Source organism: Leiobunum rupestre, chromosome 2 (genome assembly GCF_980474605.1).
Source record: "Leiobunum rupestre chromosome 2, qqLeiRupe1.1.hap1, whole genome shotgun sequence".
NCBI lineage: Eukaryota > Metazoa > Arthropoda > Arachnida > Opiliones > Sclerosomatidae > Leiobunum > Leiobunum rupestre.
The window spans coordinates 88,264,875-88,279,452 of NC_143385.1; the positions used below are offsets into that span (position 1 = coordinate 88,264,875).

Consider the following 14,578-nt stretch of genomic DNA (forward strand, 5'->3'; position numbering starts at 1 on the left):
GATAATAGTCATTCAATTCAAAACCAGAAATAAAATTCAACATAAAGTTTGTGCTTTTTCTTAACTTTACCTACCTGGAAATCATAAATGGGTTTCCCAAACTGTTTTCTTTGTAAAGTATACTCCAGTGTATGATTAAAACATCCTTCAGCTAATCCAAGCATCTAAATGAAAACTTTGTAACGTTTAAAGAAAATTTTCTTATTTGACTAATGCTACGTATTAAAATAACTCTAGAAAAATTAAAAACCACTATTACGTAGTAAATTTTAAAGAGTATTTAATTATAAATTAAAAATACAGACACGACTAGTTTCGAAAACCCTTCGGTTCCATCATCAGGTGTGCTTTTGAAGAAATAAATTTTGACAAGACTTTAAGAAATCTATCACTAGGGGTACAGAAAAAATTTATGACGGGGAGGGAAGGCACTACGTTATACAAAAATCAAAAAGGAGAAAAATTAAAAAAAAGGGGGGGGGGGCAAACGTTAAGTTAAAAAATTTGGCTAGGAGATGGGGGAAGGGGGTTAATTCCAAAAAGCAGTCAAGTCTCTATTGAAAACCTAATTTAGTTTCTTTTGTTCTAAAATATCCAACATAACATAAAAATCTATGTATTAATTACAACAAGATAATGTCCAAAATATAGTAGCCGTAAAACCTCATGTCCTTTTATTTTATATTTATATTAAAAGTTAATCATACAGATTAACCAAAATAATATAACGTTAATTGATTGACCACAATTACACTATTAAATTTTATTTTATTTGTTATATATTTTTCACCAGTTTGGCTAATTTTGTATGATGCGTGTTTTCCAACTACTTTGCCAGTGCCTTTTGTACTGTTTTGGCGAACAATAAACTTTTATTCTATTCGGTTCTATGACCACAATTTCGAAGTGGCTTAGAAATTTTTCAGTGGGATAGATTTAGATTTGTGGACCAAAATTACACCTAAATAAGTTTATGAGATTTGAAATAACCTGGACAGTAAATATGGATTTATCAACATTTTCTACACATTTTTGCACTCACAAGGAGACGACCCGAGGTGGTTCTCACCGACTTGGTTCAAAGTTGGGGGATTGTTAGACCTAGATGTAACATGAAACCCGTTAAAGGGAAAAGTTACGCTGGGCTTCCGTTTTGCCATGGCAACCAAAAATGTTTTTGACAACATAAAATAAGAAAAAGTCTATGTAAAATAACATGCGAAAATGACAAATTCTAAGGGTCCTCCCTTGTGCAAAACTTCAATTAATCGAAAAAAATTATTTAAAAAAAAATAAACAAAATAGTAAATTTAACATTTTTGGTTTATTTTGGACAAATAGGGGGGAATAAAAACCAGTTTGGGTGAACTCGAGCGAATTTGAATAAATACGTCGAAATTTTAGGTATAATACAAAATATTTATAAAACTTATGCCGTGATAACTGCCATATATTTTCGCCGATGATTCTTACAATTTCTATATTAAATTATCTGAACGATGTAAACAGATTTTTAGATTTCGATAGAAAAACGACGCCATTTTATAAAATGGCGGATACAAATATAAATCATGGTGCAATAAGTTAGGTAATTTGTATCCGATTAACCTAAGATTTTCTACGTTACATTATCTGCCCGAATGAATTCGAACTATAGATTTTTATAGAAACCCGACACCATTTTGGAAAATGGCGGATTTCAATAAAACTCATCGTGCGATAAGTTCGGTAAATATTCGTTGATTAATAAGAAATTTTCTACGTTTCATTATCTGCCCGAGTTAATTAGACCTATGGTTTTTCCAATAATAATCCGACGCCATTTTGAAAAATGGTGGATATAAATATAACTTATGATGCGATAACTGCCGAAATTATTTGTCGATTTACGTGAAATTTTCTACATTACATTATCTGATCGAATAAAGAAGCCCCTTACACCGTGATAGAAATATGACGCCATTTTACAAAATGGCAGATATCAATATCTCATAATGCGATAACTGCCGAAATTATTTGTACATTAATTTGAAATCTGCCGTATGCAAAATAGCGCATAATTTCCCGAGTTATCAATAATTTCCCGAGTTATCAATAATTTCCCGAGTTATCAATAATTTCCCGAGTTATCAATAATTTCCCGAGTTATCAATAATTTCCCGAGTTATCAATAATTTCCCGAGTTATCAATAATTTCCCGAGTTACCAATAATTTCCCGAGTTACCAATAATTTCCCGAGTTACCAATAATTTCCCGAGTTACCAATAATTTCCAGAATTACCAATAGTTTCCATAATTACCAATAGTGTCCAAAATAACAAATTATTTCCCAAATTACCAATTATTTCCCAAATTATCAATAATTTTCCAAATTACCCAAAATTTCCTGAGCAACAACCATTTTCGGAATTAAAAATAATTTCCCAAATTACCAATAATTCTACAATGCCAATTGAACTAATTTAATAATATTTCAATTTTCCCAAATTATGCCTAAATTCTAAATTTAACCATAATTTTTTCTATTAATCCAATGATATAAGAACTTACCCAATAATATTGGATTTGGCCGAAATGTATTAAAATTTACCCATTTTATTCAAAATAGAAAGGACTTATTTATTCGATCATTTAATGAAACAGAAAAATTCAGATTTATCGCCGAATAATTACGGAACTTATATGACATCCGCCATTTTCCAAAATGGCCTCGAATTTTATTAAAATTAATAGGATTTATTATCTTTAATATGTTATGTAAAGTAGAAAATTTCAAGTAACTGGACAAATAATTTCGGCAGTTATCGCATTATGAGATATTGATATCTGCCATTTTGTAAAATGGCGTCATATTTCTATCACAGTGTAAGGGGCTTATTTATTCGATCAGATAATGTAATGTAGAAAATTTCACGTAAATCGACAAATAATTTCGGCAGTTATCGCATCATGAGTTATATTTATATAAACCATTTTTCAAAATGGCGTCAGATTATTATTGGAAAACCCATAGGTCTAATTAACTCGGGCAGATAATGAAACGTAGAAAATTTCTGATTAATCGACGAATATTTACCGAACTTATCGCACGATGAGTTTTATTGAAATCCGCCATTTTCCAAAATGGTGTCGGTTTTTTATAAAAATCTATAGTACGAATTCATTCGGGCAGATAATGTAACGTAGAAAATCTTAGGTTAATCGGATACAAATTACCTAACTTATTGCACCATGATTTATATTTATATCCGCCATTTTATAAAATGGCGTCGTTTTTCTATTGAAATCTAAAAATCTGTTTTCATCGTTCAGATAATGTAATATAGAAATTTTAAGATTTATCGGCGAAAATATATGGCAGTTATCACGGCATAAGTTTTACAAATATTTTGTATTATACCTAAAATTTCGACGTATTTATTCAAATTCGCTCGAGTTCACCCAAAACTGGTTTTTATTCCCCCCTATTTGTCCAAAGTAATCCAAAAATGTTAAATTTACTATTTTGTTTATTTTTTTTTAAATTATTTTTTTGATTAATTGAAGTTTTGCACAAGGGGGGACCTTAGAATTTGTCATTTTCGCATGTTATTTTACATAGACTTTTTCTTATTTTATGTTGTCAAAAACATTTTTGGTTGCCATGGCAAAACGGAAGCCCAGCGTAACTTTTCCCTTTAACGGGTTTCATGCTACATCTAGGTCTAACAATCCCCCAACTTTGAACCAAATCGGTGAGAACCACCTCGGGTCGTCTCCTCGTCAGTTATGCACAAAAAGTTGGAATTCCTTGGAAATCCATGTCTACTGTTTATTGAGTTTTTTAGTCAACAATTATGACAATGCCTTACCTGAGCTGCAACACCGATTCTGCCTTCATTTAGCATTCCTATAGCATATTTATATCCTTTTCCAAATTCACCAAGTATATTTTCTTCAGGTACCTTTAATGAAATAAATTACTAGAGGCCCTGTGCTTAAATACTTGTGAAAGACCCCCAAATGGGGTTCAGGTTATATAGGGTGTTTCAAAATGTTATGCATAAATTTTAAGGAATTGTAGGGAGCGAGTTGAGAAGTATGCCTGTTAATTTCCCATTTTCCTATGATGAGTTAAAAGAGCGCCAGAGAGCTTCAAAGCGTGGCCTACTAGCCCCTGGAAGTAGGCTGCAACAAGCACAAAACCAAACAGCAGGGAAATGCGAACATTAAGGTTTGGGTTCGTGTGATAGGCAAAAAAGGACTTAGTAAACAAATTGAGATAACAAGCATAAAAAAGTAAACTTAAACAATATTTAAAGTCGTGATGGCCTACGCATTCGCAAATTCATCATACCCCTGAAATCGCATTTCCCTGCTGCTAATTGGTTTGTACTTGTTGCAGCCTACTTCCAGAGGTTAGAAGCCCCACACTTTGAAGCTCTCTAACACTCTTTTAACTCATCATAGAAAAATGGGAAAAAAACAAGCATACTTAAAATTTTTGCATATACTTTTGAAACTGGAAACCCATCTCTAGGAGATACATATCTAACAATAAGAGTAAGTTCATATCATATATGCTTAATTATATTATAACAGTAAGTTGATCAACATGGGACACATCAGGAGTGGAATCCACTGACATACTAAAATATCCTGATTCGTTGATGTCTCTTAGTATTAATTCTCTAACTTTGTTAGCCATCAACTGGATAAGCTCTTCAAATATGATCTTGAATAAGTACCATGTTGGACCAGAATCTTTACCTCCGAACTGATTAATGTGAGCCCTTGGAAAAGGGTCAAACTTTGCCATTATAGAAAGTCCTACATCATAATATTGAGAAAAAATATGCTTACTCGAACATTTTCAAAAATAACTTCATTTGTACTAGATGCTCTTAGTCCAAGTTTATCTTCTTTTTTTCCAAGATAAAGTCCTGGAGTATCCTTCTCTACTATAAAACAGGTGATGCCTTTATAACCCTACAGAAATATTTTTCACAATTACCAATTTTTTGAAGTAGTTAAATAAATCTTTAGAAACCAGCAAGAATGATTATATTGAAACAATCGACATGCACCATTGTTGAATTTTCCTGAGAATGAGAGGTGGGAAAGAAAAAGTCACCCACATGTGCTTGAATTAGTGTGAGAAGATGTGAGTACTTTGTGGGAACCTATGAGATACCGGGCTAATTTTTCTAGTGGGAAGGAGCTTACTCGTCAGGCATGAGGGGATTGAAAGCCACGCTAAAAACCGTGTCAACATAGTCATCCTCCTTATGTATTAATAAATACATTCTTATACAGGGGGTCCACTAAAATATGGACCAGGTCGAATATCTCCAAAAAAATTTTAGGTACTAATTTGAAATTTTTAAGTCTCATAGAGTGTGTAGGGGAAACCTTCTTTGAAAATTTCGATGACCTTGAACCATGTCTCAAAGGTCATACAAAAACTATCTCAAGAACTGTAAGTGTTAGAAAGTTGGTTCCAATTATAAAAGTGTTCGCCATCACGTTTTAGTCCTAGATAACATGCACTTGATCGGATTCGACCAATAGGAAGTCAAGAAAAATTTACCCAAATCACAAAGGTCGTAAAAGGGAAAATTGCAAAAAAAGTGCTAATAACTCCAAAACAAGTTGTGTTACATTGTAGAAATTTGCTAGACAATCTCATCATGGTGGGAGATTTTAATATTCAGAAAATTGTATGACCTTGAACCATGTCTTCAAGGTCATACTAAAATTATATCGAGAACTATTAGGTTCAAAGAAAAAATTCCAATAAAACAGTTGTTTTTCGTCACATTACCATAAACTTTCTAATTGGCATTTTTGTTCTAAACCTAATGGTTATTGAGATAATTTTAGTATGACCTTGAAGACATGGTCCAAAGAAGTTTTTCCCCTACACACTCTATGCGACCTAAAAATTTCAAATTCGTACCTCAAACTATTTAGAGATATTCACCCTGGTCCATATTTTAGTGGACACCCTGTATAACATGATAAAGAAAATACACATGGATTGTAAAAAAATAGAGTGGATACTAATAGGAATGACTCAAATAAAAAAATACACCATAGTCAAGTTTTATTAAAATTCCTCCAATGTTATGATCACCATGGGCAGCAATAAGTTTAAAAATAATTTCTGTAGAAAATGTACCAGAAATGTTTAGAAATGTTAAAAGGCAATTAATACTAAAGTGGGACGTATGATGGATTTATGTAGCTAGTCTGGAGTGAAGCAACAAATGTAGCATTAATAAAACATTTCTAATATGCAGTGAAATAGAAAGAATCTGCAGTAGTATATTTCTCATTCTTACTCGGTTTCTTTAGTGGTAAGGTAATCATTTAAGTTTTTTTGTTGGAGCAAGTGATAACAAACAAACATGTATTCCCTCCATTTCAGTGAGGTAAGTCTACTTTAAAATTTTCAGGGGTAATTTTATTGCTTTATTTAGACTCCATATGTGCATGGGTCATTGATACTTAAAATTCATAATCAAAAAGTATTTCAGTTGATCCTATTGTTTAGTTGGGCATTATAAATTACATCTAGCAACAAAAGTCCAAAAATCACGAATCAGTAGTAACAAACAAATCTAATTGTCCAGGGTATTAGCCCAAAAAAGTACCAAACCTAGAACAAATTACGAATAACCTAATTCCCACCAATACATTAAAGAAACCTCTGAATACATATTTAACCGGCACTGGTATTGGCTTCACAAGTCACTAGTTGACTTAGACCTGTGTGATTCCATTAGTATTAATACTAATGGAATCACACTTAGCTTAGCTGATTATTATTATTTGAGTCAAAACTCAAAATTTATTAAAGGGGCTTCAAAGTTCGGTGGCAAAAAAAAAGAAAATTGAGCATGCTTTTCCTTCCCCCCAACCCCTCACTCGGCCTTGACAGAGGCGGGCAGAGTCAACCGTAAATTTCGCACTTTACTGACTTGACACACATTTTGCCACCGAACTTTGGAGCCCCTTTAAAATTGTTTTGTTACGGATTTTGGGTTACCTAAACTGACAAACCTGACCATAATTTAATAACCACCAAAATCACCTAAAATTGAAAACCCTCAAATCTGCACATAAAGTGAAAACCCCATATCCACTGCAAAGCAAAAACACCTAAAAGCCATAAGAAAGTCTAAAACCAAGCAAAAGCCAAACCACTCAAAAAATTAAACGCCAAAAAGCACAAAACAAGTTAAGAAAATATCTAACTTGTCAAACATGCATCTCCACTCAGTCAATGTAGACATAGTTTTTGGTAATTCCCGCCAAATGAGAATATAGTGCTACAGACCAGATTAATTCATGGTGTATTTCTTTATTCTCTCTTGGGTCTCCCTCCTCGGATAGGTTAGAGAGGGAGCATGTGTTTCTCCCCTTACGAGGCTCCCTTTAAAGGGAGTATAATCTGAAATAATTCTGTTGCCTCCAAAGTGATCCAATATTGACTGCTCCCTCCTATGGCTTTTGATATATTCCGAGCTGTTTAGTTGTTTGTTATGGGGTAAACCATAGGGGCTCTTTATCGAAGAGCCCGTTGACGGTTATATTCCCTTTAACATGGTACTCAATATATTTAGGCCTAATAATATAGCGTAATGAATATAAAAACTTAGGAAAGCTAGCATTTTTTCCCCAATATATAGCCATAAGTACCAACTTACAGCAGTTGGTTTAGCATTAGCCATTACAAAGAACACCCCTGCATGGGCTGCACAAGAAATCCACAGTTTACTTCCATTTAAAATATAATGGTTACCATCCTTGACAGCTTGAGTCTTAAGTGAAAATGCATCAGACCCTGACTCAGCTTCACTCAGACAAAATGAACCAATCTGAAAAAAAAATTATTAAGTTACCCATTTAATACAAGAGAAGGCAGGGCCGCCGGCGTTAGGGAGGGGGGTAAGCGGGGCAAAAGTACCCCAGGCCAGGGCCTCCGATTTTCTTCTTGCGATGACGTCACTCCGTTACTAGCTCTCAGTAAAAAATTCCCCAAAGTGACAAAATTATGGAACAATATTATAGACTTATGCTAAAACCAAAACCGAAATCAAAACCAGGGTGAACGAGAGGCAAGCCTGGTGAGTGTGACGCGACCTTTGTACCTTCGAACGAGAGAAGTCACTGAGAGAATAGGCTGCTGGCTTGCCCCATCCTTCTCCGTTTTGGTTGTAGGCTGTAGCTAAGCACGCGATCGGTTTATTAATTTTTTTTATTTGGAAAACCCGACTTAAAAATTTAACAACCCGACCCGAGTCAGGTTGGGGTCCCCGTACGATCACTAGTTCATGCATATTACTGTCAAGATGTTATAGTGATCAGTGGAGACAAAACCCTCAAATATAAAATTGACAATAGTAGTGCTCCGCATGGCTCCTGCTGTGGCTCTGGCTCCGACTTAAACGCTATCGGCTACAGTTTCGATGAAGGCCGGAGCCGGATCTGGAGCCGCGGCTTCGGCGTCAAGTTTTTAAACCGGCTCTGAAATAAAGAAGCCGGCTCCAATACTTTTATGGTAATTTTTAGCGATCACTCTTTAAGCACCAAAACTAATTACCAGTGAATCGTAATATATATATATTATATTATTATTATTATTATATATATATATATATATATAATTAAGTAAATATTAATGAGATAAACGACGAGGTTCAAGTTAATAATAAGTCAGGTCAATGGAAAATTCATTTTACCGAAAACCGAACTGTTAGATCAGAAAGATACCTATAAATGCAAGGAATGTCTGTAAGCCTTGGTTTTGAATTTTTGGTCTTCTACTTTATGTCTAAGCTTTTTTGTGATGAATTTACAAGTCTTAGCAGTAGCAGTGGTACACTCCACTCAACGGGGTCTCGATCGAGAAATGGTTTGAAAAAATTGTGGATTGCCTCCAAAATTCGTCTGGGGCTGACGTCACCCAGATGAGATCCCATTGATTTTCAATAGGATCTCATCTCAGTGACATCACGATGTTCGTTAGCCGGCTCCGATTGCACTAATTAATTTTTAATACCGGATCTGCGGAGCACTAGACAATAGTGAGGGAAACCCAAAAATATTTTGAGATATATTCATAAATAACAAAAGGAAAATAATTTTTTTTTTATATTCATTGGTAGTAGAAACACTTTTGCTGCATAAAAGTGGCCACAACTATGAGCTAGAAGTTTATAAGGTGCCAATTATTACAGTATCGCCTTTAATTTTAATGAGCTTCTACAGACTTACCAAATTAGTACACAGTCTTGGAAGATATTTATTTTTTTGATCTTCTGTACCAAAGTTTGAAATTAGTTTTGTCATCAAAGTATTTTGAAGGTCTGAAACCAAAGCAATTGAAGCATCAACTTTCGCAAGCTCTTCAATCACTAAAATTGTACTAAAAAAGGATGAACCAGTCCCTCCATATTTTGTTTCAGTGTCAACTGCCATTAACTGAAAAATAAAGTAAAATTATAAATCATAGCAAAAGATACAGTAGTAAGCCATGGTCTTAGCTGAACCATCTATTTTGGGTTTCCCATCTTCATAATTAACAGAATAAGTACAACAATGCTGTACTTACGCCATTGGAGAAGAGGAGTTTGAAAATTTCTGGGTCCATTGTTGACGATTCATCCATTTTTTTAACAAATGGTTGTAGTTTATCTCTTGCTAATTTTGCCACTAGTAATAATTATTAAATATAATTTATTAGCTAATAAAGTAAGGTGTTTTATACATTACAAGTTATATTTCTTTAAATTGTGCAGGGTTGTTCAAAATGAATTTTGAAAATACAAAATGCAAAATACCATATTGCATTTTGAGTTAGAAAAAGTATTTTCTAGGAAATTATATTGCATATTGTTGAGTTGATATGTGGAAAAACATTTTCAAAATGTTTTTAGTCTGGTACCATCCTCGCAGCTCTTGTAGAGAAAGTTTTCTGCTATTTACTCCCAGGTAATCATTATGTGGTTCTTTTATTTATTCATCTGTTCCGGGGATGAGAATTAATCTACCCCATAAACTATTCGCTTATCCTGGAGTATTAGGGACATAGGTCGGAAACACTTTTGGTCTTCAGTCTCCACTCGAAGGTTGGGACTTAATTTATCTTTTATAAAGGCCACAGATAGCCATTTTGGAAAAACACTCCGACTCAAACTATTCACCTCCAAATGATGTCATAGCGTCCCTCTTCTTACCCTACTCCGAAATCCCGGAACAAGCTAAAAGAAATCACCTATAGAAGCAGGCAAATATTTGTACAGTGCCACCTCTGTGAGGGTGGTTTTGTAATCTCTACGTAATTATTATTAATTACTAATAATAATAAGTAATTAATTATTAATAATTAAAAGTAAACAGAGTGAATTTGTAAAAACATTTTATATTTTTATTTTCAGCTACAAAAACCTATTTTCAAAATGTATTTTGTATTGGCATTTTGAGTTATGGAGAAAGTATTTTGCATCTTACATTTTGAGTTATGGAGAAAGTATTTTGCATCTTACATTTTGAGTTATGGAGAAAGTATTTTGCATCTTACATTTTGAGTTATGGAGAAAGTATTTTGCATCTTACATTTTGAGTTATGGAGAAAGTATTTTGCATCTTACATTTCGAGTTATGGAGAAAGTATTTTGCATTTTGAACAACCCTGAAATTTTAATAATTTTTTTAGACTGAACAAAAATAAGTTTAATACAAATATTACACACCTTTGTTTAAGTTAATCAACATATTTTGTAATAGCATATGCATTTTTCAAAGTAATTTTCTTCACTGGTTAAGCTGACAAATAATTTGTTATTGATGTAATGATTTTTTTCTAATCCCACTATTCCAGGAGATAATAGCATAAGAGCGGTTTTGGGAAGGGCCAGGTTAAACCTTGTTGCGATATGAAAAAATTATTGACTAAATTATGAAGTTCACGAATGATTTTGGTGCTGTATGTTAATTTCAGAGAGGGATTTCAAAACAGTATGGTAAATTTTCTGAAACTTCACCTTAACCCATTCTATCAACTCAAGGAATTGACATTAAAGGGATTGACACTTAACCCCTAAATTAGCTATATTTGAAAAAAGTTCGATGAAATATTTAATGATAAAAAGCTGTTTGATGTCAAAAATGTCATATTGTGAGATTATTATCTTAAGGATATTAGTTCGTGTTCAAATTTTGCATTAGGCATTAGAAATATATGCTCTTAGATTTTTCAATCCAAAAACCATCAAGAGTTTGTCCTCCTAGCAGGAAGAACATTAATCTTATACCCTACTTTAAACACCTTATAACCCGGCCCCTTTTTTTGTGTAACATGGAAAAGTACAAGAGATTTTTAGAGCTATCACTTCAATTTAAGAAATCAAATATTTTAAATCTTTTCTTTATTTACTTTAGTTATATCACATACCAGAAGTCTTCATCATTTCTTCTTCCTCACTGAGAAGATTTAAGGGACTTTTCAGTTTCTTTGCGGAATCTTTGAGTGATGCAGCATAATTTCTTGACACTATTTTGCACCATGATTTACAGTATTTATGAAAATGAAATCTCCACATCTTAAACAGGGAAAAGCATAACATCAGTCACATAGCCACCCCTTGTGAAAAAAGCAATAGGGATCCAATTGGAAAATATGTTATTGGGAATCAACTGGGACTTCTAAAGCCTTTAATTCAGGTGGCCGGTACGTTACAATGCGTAGGAGGGTGGTGGCAAGCCCTTCATGCCACATGAGCCAACAGCTCCCTACACTAACTATTTCTGTTAACCTCAACAAGTTTTTTAAGGAAGGGGAAACCGATCTCGGGGGAAAACCCCTTAAACCAGTGGGGAGAGAACTTGCAAACTCAACGCAGGAGTTGTTCCAAGTTTGTGTGGATTGTTTTTTACGACGGTAATAATGGAATAATTAAAATAAAGTTATATTTAATTATTAACGAACTTGGTTAAAGATATAAATACAATAATTAATAAAGACATCTTGCAAGAGTTAAAGTAGAACCATTATATTAAGCAGAAGGCAGGAGAGCAGGTATAATTGGACAAGCGGTTATGAGATTGTGGTGGTTTACCTGCCTCTGCTGGCTGTTATATACCCACCACCTAACTGGTGGCGCCATCACGCGCCCAAAACGTGTACTACGTATGTCAAAAACAAACAAGCTCATAAGTAACTGAGTGAAATGCCAAAGTAACTCGAACACAAATGTTTAACAACAGTTTTCATAGTTTATGCTATTTTCGGAATTTATTTGGATATTTTTAAATTTCTGGCCTATACTTAGCCAAACTTATTCACATTAGCCAAATGCATCCGCATTTATCCAAATTTAATTGCATTTCCTTAAATTTCCCTACATTTACCCAAATCGACCCAATTTCATTTCAATTAGCCCAATTTTTTAACTATACCAAAATTTCCAAATATTTTTTTCCGGGCATATTTACCTTACCATACCTCTACTTAATAATGCCTATCCTGCCATATCGCTTAGGGTAAGATAACTCTGACAGAAAAAAATCCCCTCTGTGCACAATCTCCTCTCACATAGTTGTTTGTTAAGGCATGGCCAACTTCGTGCGCTCACTACGCTCGCACCAGGCGGCCTGCCCAAAAGATAAAAAATAGCGTATTCGCTCTTTGCCGCTGGTGTATGGTGATAAAAATATGAACATCCATAATGAAAATGAAAGCCCTTCACATTTTCAGAAATTTTCTCGATTGAGGTTTGTAAACTAGTTCCTTTACTTTCTCAAATCATGCTGAAATTGTCCTAGATATCAATAATTAAGGATACAATCCTGTGCTTTGGATCTAATTTATTGGCTTCAGCGGTCAGCCTCTGTTTAATTAACGCCGTAACACAGGTTTCACCATTGATTCCACCTAAATATCGCTTGAGAGTGCTCTTTGCGGGTAATCTTAAGTAGCCAGCTGTCCGAGGGTGTCTGTAGCCCTTTGGTGAAGTGATAAACCAGTGTACACAGCCTGACAGTGTTGGTGTTTCAAGCTGATCTCTTTTTCTTATAGTTGCTGACTAAGTCAAGCAGAAATAAGGCCTCGTCATCTTCTGCTTCAGCATCATTAATAATAGTCGTAAGTCTTGAAAAGGTTTTTTAGTCTATTGTTGGAGATTAGTTTCTAAAGAATCAATTTTATCTTGTTGGTCTTGCAATTTGTTATTTAAACGCCATATTTTTGTGTGAAGGTTACGCAAATTCCTTTTCAATATTTCCAAATTGATAGGAATTGTATTTACCGGTTCTTGATCTGTCTGGCTGCTAGTGGGTGTTTCAATTGCAGGATTAGCATAGTCTCCAGCAGCTCGGCTTTTATTGTCACGAGATACAATTCTAATTAAGATGTGAAATTATCTGCATCAGTGCGTAGTGTTTTAGTTGGTGGATCTGAACCATTTTTATTTCGATTGGGAAGTTTCCTCTTGCGTGGCTGTTTTGGTATCATATAAGTTGGATACTGTGGGAATACTGTAGGTATTGCTATTTTTTCAATCTTTCGTAATTTAAGACCTTTACGGTAATCTGTTTAACAAAAGTGTAAACTACATACAACGCTCGATTCTGATTTGTCATTTATTTGAAAACAATCACGAAAGATATTTTCTAGCCACATGTATCTCATTGCCCCATCAGAAGGAAACTCCTGGAAAGAAACTCCAGGTGTTTTGCCTTTTACAGAAGGGCAATAGGGAACACAACACCAAGACATTTTTGGGTAATTTCTACAAAAATTATTGATATGTAACAACTTAAAATAATAATTGAAAAATGAAATATCTTTTTACATTAGTCAAATACCATTCAGCATTAAGTAATTATCAAGTGTTCGAATTTCCCGGCGCGAAAATTGACGGCTTTTAAAATTCATTTTGCAAATGAAAATACGTCTAGGCCTACATGTTATGGTCAAAAAACGAAAAAGCATGCTAAAACGTCATTTCAAAATTCGTCAATTGTTTTAAAAGACGACAAGGCTTAACTATTTTAACAAACTATTTAAAAATTACCTAAGTAATGAAGTATTTGAGGGAAATTGTATGGAAATTGAACTTTTAAGTTATAACCTAAGTATAAAATAACTATAATTTTGTGATTTTTAAATAATTTTCAGTACTATGTACTCATTATGGTCAAGTTTCGCGCCATAGAATTAGAAATAACCAGCCCGACTTTAAGGTCCGGAAGTGGCGCTCCCGACGGCCGACGAAGACAATAAAAACCAAACTTTTGTTTCGCGCCAATACATGGATATTTATACCAGAGAGTGTAAAGTCGCTTCGCTACAGAGAGGCGCCTCTTCCTATCCCCGTAATGTTAAAATTTCGTGGTACGTTTTTTCCCCATGAGAGCGTTGAAGAAGCAGACGACGGTGTTTGCAATTCCCGAACACACGATGGCACTGTAAAATTGCTTATCAAAGAAAAATAAAATTTGCTCTCAGTAGGTTAAAGTTGAATTCAGCTCAGTCAGCTGTGATGTTGAATTATTTTAACTATTTAAGTAAAACAGTTGATTTCGTAAGAA

The 14,578-nt window shown here is 34.0% G+C and overlaps 1 protein-coding gene across 1 annotated transcript in view; it reads right to left on the bottom strand.

Moving 5' to 3' along the window:
- Window positions 1-14,578, bottom strand: part of LOC149960267 (short/branched chain specific acyl-CoA dehydrogenase, mitochondrial-like) — a 39,238-nt gene that overhangs the window by 17,381 nt on the left and 7,279 nt on the right. Inside the window, exons 2-8 of the mRNA XM_090166631.1 lie at window positions 11,442-11,589; window positions 9,600-9,700; window positions 9,263-9,469; window positions 7,693-7,863; window positions 4,844-4,969; window positions 3,853-3,945; window positions 75-164 (exon numbers count right to left, since the gene is read on the bottom strand). Coding sequence (XP_090022757.1) covers window positions 75-164; window positions 3,853-3,945; window positions 4,844-4,969; window positions 7,693-7,863; window positions 9,263-9,469; window positions 9,600-9,700; window positions 11,442-11,589 — 936 coding nt within the window. The remainder of the gene's footprint in view (window positions 1-74; window positions 165-3,852; window positions 3,946-4,843; window positions 4,970-7,692; window positions 7,864-9,262; window positions 9,470-9,599; window positions 9,701-11,441; window positions 11,590-14,578) is intronic.